This window comes from Apiospora marii, assembly GCF_038362585.1.
Source record: "Apiospora marii strain CBS 49790 chromosome Unknown utg000005l_segment0_segment0, whole genome shotgun sequence".
In the NCBI taxonomy this organism is placed as follows: Eukaryota; Fungi; Ascomycota; class Sordariomycetes; order Amphisphaeriales; family Apiosporaceae; genus Apiospora; species Apiospora marii.
Window position 1 is genome coordinate 1,567,478 of NW_027117377.1, and position 12,261 is coordinate 1,579,738.

General features: G+C 52.4%; 6 protein-coding genes across 6 annotated transcripts; 3 read left to right on the plus strand and 3 right to left on the minus strand.

Moving 5' to 3' along the window:
* Nucleotides 1-730: 730 nt before the first annotated feature.
* On the plus strand, nt 731-1,622 carry PG985_008382 (maintenance-ploidy protein mob1; the record flags this gene model as incomplete). Its single annotated transcript, XM_066828150.1, has 3 exons — nt 731-753; nt 885-1,142; nt 1,247-1,622. 3 exons carry the CDS (start codon nt 731-733, stop codon nt 1,620-1,622), a joined length of 657 nt encoding a protein of 218 aa, XP_066683062.1.
* Nucleotides 1,623-2,513: 891 nt separating this feature from the next.
* PG985_008383 (uncharacterized protein) lies at nt 2,514-3,944 on the minus strand (the record flags this gene model as incomplete). The annotated part of the gene is made up of 5 exons (XM_066828151.1): nt 2,514-2,737; nt 2,866-3,018; nt 3,078-3,263; nt 3,331-3,609; nt 3,662-3,944. Coding segments are annotated over 5 exons (1,125 nt in total), but the record flags the coding sequence as incomplete, so codon positions are not given.
* Nucleotides 3,945-6,294: 2,350 nt separating this feature from the next.
* PG985_008384 (uncharacterized protein) lies at nt 6,295-6,754 on the minus strand (the record flags this gene model as incomplete). Its single annotated transcript, XM_066828152.1, has 2 exons — nt 6,295-6,391; nt 6,447-6,754. 2 exons carry the CDS (start codon nt 6,752-6,754, stop codon nt 6,295-6,297), a joined length of 405 nt encoding a protein of 134 aa, XP_066683064.1.
* A 934-nt stretch (nt 6,755-7,688) lies between these two features.
* On the plus strand, nt 7,689-8,885 carry PG985_008385 (CHY zinc finger protein; the record flags this gene model as incomplete). Its single annotated transcript, XM_066828153.1, has 1 exon — nt 7,689-8,885. One exon carries the CDS (start codon nt 7,689-7,691, stop codon nt 8,883-8,885), a length of 1,197 nt encoding a protein of 398 aa, XP_066683065.1.
* A 153-nt stretch (nt 8,886-9,038) lies between these two features.
* Nucleotides 9,039-9,785, plus strand: PG985_008386 (uncharacterized protein; the record flags this gene model as incomplete). Its single annotated transcript, XM_066828154.1, has 1 exon — nt 9,039-9,785. The coding sequence occupies one exon, from the start codon at nt 9,039-9,041 to the stop codon at nt 9,783-9,785; it is 747 nt and encodes a 248-aa protein (XP_066683066.1).
* Nucleotides 9,786-11,251: 1,466 nt separating this feature from the next.
* PG985_008387 (Mitotic-spindle organizing protein 1) lies at nt 11,252-11,683 on the minus strand (the record flags this gene model as incomplete). Its single annotated transcript, XM_066828155.1, has 3 exons — nt 11,252-11,371; nt 11,415-11,492; nt 11,594-11,683. 3 exons carry the CDS (start codon nt 11,681-11,683, stop codon nt 11,252-11,254), a joined length of 288 nt encoding a protein of 95 aa, XP_066683067.1.
* Between the last annotated feature and the right edge of the window lie 578 nt (nt 11,684-12,261).

Consider the following 12,261-nt stretch of genomic DNA (forward strand, 5'->3'; position numbering starts at 1 on the left):
ATATGAGAGGCAAGCTCATCTGTAGCTTCCCTATCGTTCTGTGAGAAAAGAACAAAAATTTGTCCAGGGTTCGTTCTTGAGATCCACAGCAAGGTATTTCCACAGCTGAGCCTCTCTGTTCCGACAATCTAGGGTTACGGGAATATTTGGGAGTTCGGTAGATTGGGTTGAAGAGTGAGGCTGAAGATGCAACACTGAACTGGCTTGCTGGCCGACGTGCTGGGATACCTGCAGTGAAATCTGGGGAGGCCCCCCTGGCTCCCAAGTTTAGCTCCCCCCCCCCCCTGCTTGCGGGGCCCGTGCTCTCTCCCACTGTCCTGGAACGTCATTGGATCTCACTCGGCAACAACCGCCCAGTCAGTCCCAATCCACCCACTATTGGGAAGTAAACAACGAATTGAGCAGAGCCCCTCAACATCGATTACTGGAACCGAACCGCAGAAACCATACCGACGACATCCACCAAACCCAGCACTTGTTCTTGTCCAGCGCAGCGCGTGTGCTCTGGTGTACTTTGGTTCTCTTCGGCCCACTTGATCAGCACTTACTGCTCCTTTAGTGAGTTTGGTTATCCATTCCAACGCATCTCAACCACTCCAGGACCCTGGCGCGCAAGTCGGGAGTCGAGTCGAGAGCGCCCCCATTGATGCACGAGCTCGTGACAGAGAACTGACCAGCGCCTCCCTACAGCAGAGAGACGCTCGCTTCCACAGCGATCGACGGAGCCAACATGACGTCCTTTGTAACCACGGTGTAAGTCTGATTGATCTACGACGAACAACATCGCATGCCCACTTCCCATACCTGCCTGTCGCAACCATACAAAACGAATCCCTTGCAAGCTCTCATCACTAACACTTGTTGCTTTCGCCCCCTATGCCTAGGAACCAGCGGGCACGCAATCAATTCCGTGCGCGGCCCGGAAAAGGTGGCAACACGAGCTACCAACTGCGACAGTATGCCGAAGCTACGCTGGGCGGCGGCAGCCTGCGCAAGGTCGTCAAGCTGCCCGACGGCGAGGACGAGAACGAGTGGCTAGCCGTCAACATGGTGGACTTCTACAACCAAGTCAACCTCCTGTACGGAGCCATCACCGAGTTCTGCTCGCCGCAATCCTGCCCCGAGATGAAAGCCACAGATGAGTAAGTCAACAACAACACCCATCCACCCACCCGCCACCCAGCATGCGTATTTCAACCAAAAGAAAGATAAGAGGAACTGACACGCAACACCCACACACCCACAGGTTCGAGTACCTCTGGCAAGACAGCGAGACGTACAAGCGCCCCACCAAGATGGCGGCCCCGGCCTACATCGAGCAGCTCATGTCGTGGGTGCAGAGCAACATCGACAACGAGACGGTGATGCCCTCGCGCATCGGCGTCCCCTTCCCCAAGACCTTCCCCTCGCTCGTCCGCCAGATCTTCAAGCGCATGTACCGCGTCTACGCCCACATCTACTGCCACCACTACCCCGTCATCCGCGAGCTCGGCCTCGAGCCCCACCTCAACACCAGCTTCAAGCAGTACGTCCTCTTCATCGACGAGCACGGCCTCGCCTCGGGCAAGGACTTCTGGGGCCCCCTCGGCGACCTGGTCGAGAGCATGCTCAAGAGCGATTGACAAGGGGACCAAAGAAAAGGAGGAGAAGAGAACGCATGAAACCGCGGGAAGAGTTTACACACCAGGAGGTGAACTGGGTGGACGACGTCTCTGCAATATTCTTGGGGATATGAGGCTGTACAAGGCAAAGCACAGTCGGCCGCGGTGATGCCTTGGCTGTGCTGTTGGTTCTATGGAGGCATAGGGCAATGGGATCTGGAATGAATCCGGCGTTCAGGTTGTATGTATTTCGGGGCGTTCTTGTTTTTCCTTTTTCTCTTCTCCCCAGGCATAGCCCCGCGGTAATGACAGGATAGAGAGCAGCATGACTTTGGAGTGAGCAGCTACGAGGATGGCGGCTATAGGACGCTTCCTGGCCTTGGCCTAGTCAAGATGCAATGAATTGATACAGGCTTTAACACGTTTGGTATGATGCCGTCGTTCACCCATGAGACCCTTCAACGCGGGCAGAAGTATGCTTCAGCGGTTCTCTCATTTCATGGTCCTACCTATTGCCTAGACTCTTTACTCTTATTTGGTATTGTTCTTTTGGCCTGGAGCCATGCTGACTCGGCTCTTATCTGTTTCTGGCCCAATAGCCCTGTGTCCTAGAATGTGGAAGCATAGCTATACCTCTCACGTCATGTCTGTAAATATCCCTACCCAGTCCACATGATTGCAGGTCATATGCATGATACCACCCGCTTTCCCTCGTAACAAATTCTGAAAAGTGAAATAATGTATCCCGTCCCTGGATAAACCATCCCATGGTTAAAGATAAAAAGGATTATAAAACGCCCCGTCATATGCTGGTGTGTTCGGCCAAGCATGCTGCTTTGATGTCTCGATAATTACCTTGCATTACCGAGACGCATCATCGGTGTACCAGTGGTTCGAGAGCATCTCTCACAGTTGTTGTTCGTCATCGAAATCCTTCATAAGATTAATCTTCTTTTTGAAAAGTTCAAACGCCGAGAAGAAGACGGCGTTGACCGCGGCGGACCGGCCCATCGAGACGCCAAGGCCCCGATACATGTCCCGCCTAAAAAACTGGATCTTCGGGATGGGTACCGTTTGGCCTTTCGAGTACATCAAGGCATTACGTTGGTAGATGCTCTTGACCGAGTCGATGGGGTCTAAATATAGTTAAGCGGTCAGTTGTCATTCTTGTCTCTTGTTTCGTTTCAGACATCGCTCCACCGCAATGGAACTCCAAGTCCGTCGGTCAAGGGAGCAGAAAAGGGGGATATGTAAGGCGACCCACATATCAATGCCCAGGAAACGATACCACAAAGACCTCCTGCAACCAATACGGCAATGGGATTCTTGTGAGCGTTTGTGCCACTGAATGTTGTCAAAAGCTGCTTGCCGCTCTCGTATGTTGCGAAGTAAATGCCGGTACCCAGCGAGTCCCTCACTAATGAGATCTGTTAGAACCACTGGCTTCTATGGCTATTGCAAGTTCAGAGGACTTACTCAAATGCAAATTCAAACCCGTGTACATGCCCTTAAAACCACGGTGCTTGACAATGTTGCGCAGGGTCTGGATCGTGCCCTTGTTGTGATAGCTCATGGCAATTGCTTGTCGCTGAGGATCCACGTTCTTCTGATTGGCCATGAGTACAGACACCTGAGCGCTGAGCTTGGTGAGCTCGAATGGACCTAGCAGGACGAATATAGTCAGCAGCCGGTCGGGAGAACGCACAGTGTCTCTACCATGTCCACTCACAAGCAATGAACGTAATGCCGGACCCAGCAGTCACGCCGGCGGCCCCAAAGCAAGCAATCGTGCCCAGCGTGGGATAGGCGCCGTTTTTGTTGACATGTTGCAGTGGGCAGAAGCCGAAGTTTCTTCCCATCCAGTCCGAGTAGACGTATTTGGAGCGTTGGTATATCGAAAAGGAGACGGTTCGTACGAGCGTTACACTGGCCAAGGGAGCCGTCACACCTGCGCATAGATCGTCAGCCATGGCACCACTTTGTGTAACACAACATTCGTGCATATGCCCTGGGGAAACCAGAATCGTGCCATGAGAAAGCAATTGTTGACTTTGTCTTACCTCGGAAAAAGCCACGAACCCCTTCAGACTGATATGTGGAGCGAACGCAATCGAGGAAACCATTGTAAGGGTAGGTTTGGAGACGCGTCTTCACGCTGTCGAGAGGAAAGGCCGTGATGGTAGAGAGGACGCTGGCGGAGCTCGCCGAGACCTCAGTCCGGTACCGTTTTATCCACCTCCGTTGCTTCTCGTTGCTGGTGTTGTTTCCACTGAGCTGAGGAGGCATGGTCCGGGCCCGAAGCGGTTCGCTGGTGACATCTTGGAACTTGACTTCAACTGGCATGGCTCTCTTTCGCGGTAGACGCTCCTTCCCCAAGGATTTTCTCCAAGATCTTATTCGTTCTCCGGTGTTGGTCGAATACGTTTCAGCAGCAGCACACTGTGAAGTATACTGCGGGAGCGTCAGACAGTGGCCTCGAGTCGAGGACCAGAGTCATCAGCGAGGTCGCGATACTGTAATGGTGACGGCCCGCAAGAGCTGTGCCATCAAGATGTAGTTGTCGTACGGTATTGGGGTGAATGACGATTGGATATGGAGAGGAAGAAGGTTAGATGCGGGGTCGCTGAACGGCGTGAGAAAGATATAGGTAAATTCGATCCCGTCCCCAGGTTCGAAACAAAGGGACTACTGCGACAGCACAATAGGTGGGAGCTCAGATCATATCCATGCGGAGCGAGATGCTGAACGTAGGTAGGGCCAATTGGAGCAGTCTGACTCAGGACGGAAGCCCCCAACGCGGAAAGTTCAATGGTCGATTTGCGGGGTTGGTTGGCCGAAAGGGAACGACTACTGGACGGTACTTGGAGATGTTAGTGGTTTGAGTGCTGGGGCAATTGAGCATGCCGTCTTTGGTCGCGAGGTGGGCATGGGAATGTATGTAGGTAGCATCGAGATGGAGTGGCTCATGCCAGGTCTAAATAAGTACCTACTTTCAGACTTCTTGACTTACATGCAGTACTCGGATGGTGCACCCTGCATGCTACATGCCCTACATATAAATGCTCTCTCAAGTGATCGGTGCAAAAAGCAATCAATTATCGATACATGAGTATTGGATGATGATCCCTTGTGGTATTCAAAAGTCGTTCGTTCGCCCGCTGGGTCTGCCCATTTTCGCATTCCAGCCCGCGGCGCCTGCCCGCCACCTACCACCTAGAGCTCCAGCTCCCGACCTGCTGCCCTCACGCCTAACTCCCCTACCTTCTTGGCCGTAATGGTGCCGCAGGCGGGGGCGGCCCTTGGTCGCACAGCTGCTGAACGTCTCCACTGTGGATGTATTAGCTGTGCTACCTTCGTTAGACATGTGGGCAAGTAACGCCGACCACAATGGACTCCAAAACAGTCAAGCAGAGCAACTGCAGCAGTCATTGGCGATTGGAGGAGGCTATGCCCAGGGAGCGGTAGTTGAGTGAAACTCGTGCGATAATCAGCTCCATACGTGTGTGCTTTTCCCGGCTCCTGCTAGCTAGCTTACCCCATATTACTGTTTCAACCCAGCTTCTATCGGCCGGCTTCTATCCCGTCATGTCCGTATGCCGTCGTCTTGATCTACATACAGCCAAACAACCACGATCAGATACATCTGACTTGGTTTATGCTATTCCATAGGTGCGGAAACCCCCTATTCCAAGCAGTGACTCCCTACATATGTTCCGCTATGCCTTGGCAAACATGTGAATCTCGCCCAGCAGGAATGAACTGGGCGAGTCTCTCGTCTCTGACATGTCGAAAAGCTATCATTCCAGTTGCAAGGACCACCACACTACAGTAAGCAGATATTCTACACGCATAGCGTGTCGAATAGATATGAAGTGCACTAAGCATACAAACCTTCATTCAATATGTTTTGATTTACTCCCAGGTGTTGATCAAGAGCATTGAAGTGAAATCATCAAGGTAGATGCTACTCGTGGGCAGAGCAGGGGTCATTCCCGCGGTCGCTTGATATCAATGCGCCAATGCCTCCAAATACACATGCTGTTGCAGTTCAACCATTGGTCCCGTGCCCAATCAACGTCATTAGGCGTAATGCGCCTCAATTAGGGGATCACCGCTTATTAGCGGCAGAGCTACCGTCCATCAAATCACGTAGGCAGCTTAACTCCCAGCCAGCCACCTGCGTGTGCGAAGACTGCCGCAGGGCGTATCATCCGACTTGCCAGCTGATGAGGGAACAACCTCCTCGCAGAAGTGATCCGATGCAACGAGTGCCATGGTGGAGGTTAAGGGCCTAGGGCGAATTGGTTGTTTGCCATATGGTATGCCGCTTCTACTCCCGATTTGCGTATGCTGCTTGGGTGTTCTTGGTTGATCGGAGTCCTTCCAGTCGTTGGGGCCCAACAGCCCAATGCTAGGTACAATACGGCAGGAAAAGGTGATTGGTGTTTGTGTACCACCTCTTTGGTCTCGCAACAATAGCGTTTGAAGCCAGCCTCAGCTTTCAGGGCCATGCGTGCCTGCACACAAGAGTCTCACTTTTGCGTGCCGCGGGTCTCTCCGCACGAGCCAATCCACGACTTCGTAGCCGTGATCGACCAGTCTAGCCAGGTTGCCAAAAGGGGAGGCTTTCAAGGTCCCATGCATTCCTCGTTTAGCCGCTGCCGCGAGCTATCGTGAGTAAACATCGCGTCTATTACCGCAGGCAGAGACCCATGGATTTGTTCAGCATGGCAATCGTCATGTCGTAATGCTTGTAAGCCGTTTGACGGGCATGCTTCGCAAACTCGGTTCTACACATGGTCAGTAGAGGCTCAACAGGCGTCCCGGGGTTTTTCCTATACTCACTCCTTCTTCCGCATCAGAGCGTCGGCCTTTACATTCTTCCAGCTCGAGGGATGGGAGTAGAGCCGGTGGTAGGCAATCATCAGAAGATTCTTGAGCACCTTATGTTCAGGACCTCGGGATCTGGCAGCTGCGTCAAGGAAATCTATAGTTCTTGCCACCCCTTTAGGATCGAAAACAGCCCCATCCCCTCGGAAGGCAGCTCTCAGCTGATAGCAAGCTACATATCGAGCCGGTTTGGAGAACTGTACCGCATGCAGCAACCCTCTGTAAAGGTGGCGGTAGGCATGGATGACCTCGAGGTTTGCCATGATATGATGGATAGGTTGGCATCAATTAATAGGCGTCGAGGTGGGTGCGGTGTGGTGCTAAAGGTGTCGAAGCCGATGAAAGTGTGACGCCCCCTTAACGGCTGCAGGCGGTAACTTAAATCACTCCCCAAGTATATCTCCCTAGCGGAGCATGTCTTTCTCGTCCGCGGTAGTGGCCAATCGCCAGTTAACAACAAGTACAATTGCCGTATTCGGGGTGTTTTGCAATTTGCTTTGACTGCGGCTGCACATGAGAATAGAACACCAAGCTTTTCGTCCGGCTGGGTGTGGTTCTGCTGTGCTGGCTCGGATGGTAAGGTCCCAGTTTCCGGGCTGAGTGCACGGGCGGGCTACGAGGCCTGGTCCAACTGATTTCGGTTCCGCTGCAGAGCTCCATGCCTCCTGGGCTTCTAGCGCCGAGTCTAGCGCCGCATTTTGTCAAGAGGTCTGGGAGGACTGCGAGGTATCGTAGCACATCCCCCTAAGTACCGTACGAATCCAGCAATCGGTTCCCCACGCAACATGTCATCGTCAACCGGGATCGTTCTTTCATCGACCGGACTCCTTAAGACCGTAAACCAATATTCTCTCGATTCTGCCCTTGAAACAACACACGACCGTGTTTTTCACATGCCAGCCGAGATCCCAGCACTGGATATGGTGTATTGCTAGCTAGAAGCTGAACAGCATTATTTAAGTCTTGTCTCACCTGAGCTGCTGTATGTACAATCAGATATATTTTTTTCTTCCTCATCCCGACCCAACTACATACAGTACTTTACATTCACATGGCGTGACGACCTACCCACTTTCCACTTCGATCATTTCATCCGACCTTGCATAAGTAACCCTACCCAACCCCTCCAGTCGACTCGACTGCCGAGCTGTCCGCTGCCCAGCTGCTGTTTTGGCTGCACGCCGCCCTGGCCCTGCAATGTCGTCCATGGTCAACGACTTTATCATCGGCCCGGCCCTGCGACAAGTTCGACGTTTCTCCTTCTCGAGCCTCTCCAGCGAACCCGAACCACGCACATCCCCCATACCGAGCCGCAAGGATACAGCACGACCATCCAGTCGGGAGGATGTGATTTCCGAAACAGAGGAGGATTCATACTTTAGAGATGACGGAGACGATAGCGCCTCGCAGCCACCTTCGTCACGAAGCTCCGTAACCCCCATCATGGACAGCGAAGCATTCGACGCAACTGCATTCCGACGGCGACCGGTGCCGACCACAGCACATAATGTTGCGTCAGATTCCCTACAGGCTATTGCAGCCATGGGCTCGCAGCAAAATCTGCCACCTCCTAATGTCGACCCATTGGATCAGGGGCACTCGCCAGCCCCGAATGCCAACACTTCAACCCCTTCACCATCCGGGGATGCTAACACTGTGGCGTCGGCCACACCTATCCCACGGAAGCCCCTACCGGAAGATGATGGCATGGGCGCTTTGAGGAGACGCATACTGGAGATTCAGAGCAAAAGCATACCGGCACCGGAACGAGCGCGGCTGATGCACGAGCTGTTGATGGAAGGCTACACCAAGTCGCAAATCGTCACTCAGGCAGTCCGGCCGTTTACTCCCTCGGGCGGTGCGAGCTGGGAGCAGACGCAATCACCGCAAGGAATGCTGGATTCGCTCAAGTTCTGGCAGGGCAACGTCGGCGAAACGCGGCCCACGGAGAAGTTTACACTCACCGAGTCAGACGTGAAGGCTACGTTCGCTCCGCTAAAGCCAGGCGAGGACGACGCGCAATATCGGCCACTTGGATGCGAGCATTACAAGAGAAACGTCAAGTCGCAATGTTCTACCTGTAATCGATGGTATGTATGCAGGTTCTGCCACGACAAAGACGAAGATCATGAGATGATTGCCAAGGATACCAAAAATATGCTCTGCATGTTCTGCGGGACAGCCCAAAAAGCAGGCGAAGCCTGCATAGTTTGCGCCGAGTCCGCTGCCTTGTACTACTGCTCGACCTGTAAGCTATGGAACAACGACCCGGACAAGTCCATCTATCATTGCGGAGATTGCGGCATCTGCCGGATCGGCAGAGGTCTGGGGAAAGACTTCTTTCATTGCAAGGTAAGCGCTGGGCCGGAAATCCACCACATAGGCTTCGACTGATTGAACTTCCAGAAATGCTGTGCTTGCTTGGCAATCAATCTAGAAAACGACCATAGGTGCATAGAGAGGTCTTTGGATTGCGATTGTCCGATTTGTAGCGACTATATGTTCAATTCGCCCAAGCCTGTGTGCTTCATGAGATGTGGGCACGCAATGCATCGAGGCTGCTACGAAGAGCACATCAAGTCCGCATACAAGTGTCCTATCTGCAGCAAGAGTGTCGTCAACATGGAAACGCAGTTCCGGAACTTGGATATAGCCATCCAAATGCAACCGATGCCCGAGAAGTTCCGGGATACGCGAGCTGTTGTGCTATGTAACGATTGCTCTGCAAGGACGACTACCGAATATCATTGGCTCGGCTTGAAATGCGCTGTATGCCGTTCTTATAACACATCTGAGCTCCAAATACTAGGAGTTGATAGCGCACAAGGCGCAACGGGCGACGCCGATACAGCAACGCCACTACCCTCGGAACAACCTCAAAGCGGCAACCCGTCTACCAGCGCCACCCAGTCCTTGGCACCCCGCGATATTCCGAGGAGGCGGCGGCACTCCTCGAACGTCTTGGACCATGGCATTGATACTTCTGGCGCGGTCCCCCGTGATATTAGCTCATTTGTGCTGCAGGAAAGACTGGTGAGGTCGGTCTCCCCCTCTCACGCTGCTGAGCGCACCATGCGCCTGGGGACGCAACAAGCGAACGCAGACGACTCCGACGATGAGGCCGGGGATTTTATAGGCTTCTGGAGTCGCGTACCACGAAGTGCAAAGCCCAGCGAAGATCAGGATGATGAATCCGAGTCTGACGACGAATCCACGTCTTCCGTGGATGATGAGATGGAGGATGACGACGACGAAGACGACGAAGAAGAAATTAGTCTTTTCGGCCATCGATAATACCGCTGGGTACACGGTATGATCAACACAAGAGCATGATAATGAGAAACGGTGTCGGGCGAAGTACAATGCATCAGCGAGTCTATTTGATCTTGGAATAACTGTTTACTGGGATTGAGGTCTTGCATGCTTTGGGATATGTTGGGCGCAAAGGACGGACACTCGGATGAAACGGGCATCAGCGAAATTGGCCTCAAGCAGCAGGGCGGCACACGAGACTGGAAGTATCTCTTCAAACTGCATCATTAGACGAACAGGTCCTGAAGACGACCTCCAACGAGTAGCACCTTTGATAATATCGCCAGGATGACACGACGAGAAGCAAAGAGGCGGGCAAGGGCGCTTGGTTTCGGATCTTCCCTCTCTAAGAAGTACCTTCTAGTGAATACAGAGTATGCTTTATAAAAATCGTGTCGATGTGAACTGTGGTGTTTGCAGTGGTATGGGTCCCTAAGGGTTGCTTAGGCCTTACTCACTTTGCTGTTCTGATCAAGGCATCTTGGCCTGGGAAACCAGACAACAGCTGGGGGTATAAGCTGTAAAGCCTCAGGGCAGGCGGCAGAATACTTGCCCATACTTGAACGGTTCCATTGCTCCCCTCACTGTATGATCGTGAAAAGTCATATTGCTAGAGCAGAACCTCCTAATCAACTTTGACACGATGGCCAAAAACTTCCGCCCCAACGTCATCGCCGCCACTGACAAGCCTGGCGGCTCAGAAGCTGGACGCCATAGTATCGGTACGGCCAAGAAAGAAGAAGGGAATGCCGATCGCCGACTGCAGCATCACCGCTGCGCTTGCTTCTGCCTGTGCTCGGTGTTGGTGATCAACACGGGCGAATGGTGCGATCATTGCTTGTGTGGTATGCATGCTTGAAGGAAGAGATACCCTAAGTAAAGACCGAAACGATCACCGAGGAGAATAGCGATGGACATCCCAGTAAACTACTTACTGCATATGCATACGCAGCCGGTTTCAGGAATGCTACGTATCGATACGTTTTGGGGAGGTATACATCTTTCGGATTGATCCCCGGGGCTCTATTTTCGCCCTTGGCGTGATAATGAGATCGCTTCCGGCTTACACAGATCTACTAGCCCGTACATATGCACATGAGTCAGGGGTGGAACAGCAAGTTCTCCATCTACCTACATACATAGGTATGTAGTATTCTGGCCGGATATGCATGCAGGCTGAATACATGTATGTAAAACGAAACGACGTTACGCAAGCTATAAGCTGGATACTTGACGGACCGAAGTCATACCGTTTCTCATCATGCTATCATCGAACGATCCTGTTTCCCCCATCCGAAAAACGCCGTTGTCAAAAAGTGACAGGAAAGAAAAACGCCGGCAAGAAGCATCCATCCGTCTATCGTAAGATTTCATGAAACAACATGTTTGTTAGAACCTGGCCCCCGGAGAACACCTCACTTTCTCTTTCGGCAGTTAGTTTTCTTCCCTCATCCGGCCCGAGCGTCCCGCTCCGCATCCTGGGCCCTGAACTTCTCCTTCTGGGCCTCCTTGCGCAGGAATTGTACTACGGCCTGGAAAGAGGGGGGAAGAAAGATCAGATCTGTGTCCTAGCAGTTATGCAGGTAGGTGAGGTTAGGTCCCAGTACTTACTGCAAGTGCCTCCGGATTGACCCCGTTCTCGATCATGGAGATACAGCAAGACAGCGTTCTACGGTCCAGATGACAGTTCTGCACACATGTAGTCAGTACAGCTTCTTTTTCTTTCTCTGTATTTGAGGCGGGAAACTCCCAATCTCATAAGGGAAACCGTGGGGTGTAGCAGAGCTTACCAGAATGGTGGAGATCTCATGTAAAATGTCCACAGCCTGTTGGGCGGCGGCCTGCTTTTCGCTCTCATGACTGCCTGCTGGGGGTGCCATCTTCGGTTATGGGAGGAAAAGAGTGTATGGACACCCTATTCTCAGACGATGTGGAATTTGTGGCAGTTGTATGTGTAGGTAGGCTCAACCGGTCTGGTATAAGTTGGCATGTAGACGCGTAGAGAGGTCGTTGCAGGTGCAAGGGCGGCGCGTTTGGGTTGGCTCTGCTTAAATCTCAGCTGGGGCCAGCTGCCCAACTTCAGTGCAGTACTGCGTTCTTAAGTCCGTTTCTGAATCACCTTTCAGGGGTTCATTGAAATCTAAAAATTGGCAGTGAATTGCTTTTTTTTGCATTCGAAGAAGCTCAGTGTTTATGACTCCTGTCTATTGGTTCTTTTTCAGGGCATTTCGGGCTTGAGATGGTTGATCGACGTTCTCGAAGCCCGCGGATTACATTCGATCAGTCACGCCTACCGGGACTTGTCTATGACCAGAACTTATGTGCAGTGCTTAACATGTAGGAAGTAACAAACAAGTATTGACATTGGATTGTATCGTATTGCATCATCAACACCTGCAGAAAGATACGTGGGGCCGTTGAAGTTAGTAATGCCTCGTACATACTCTGCGAGCCCAGG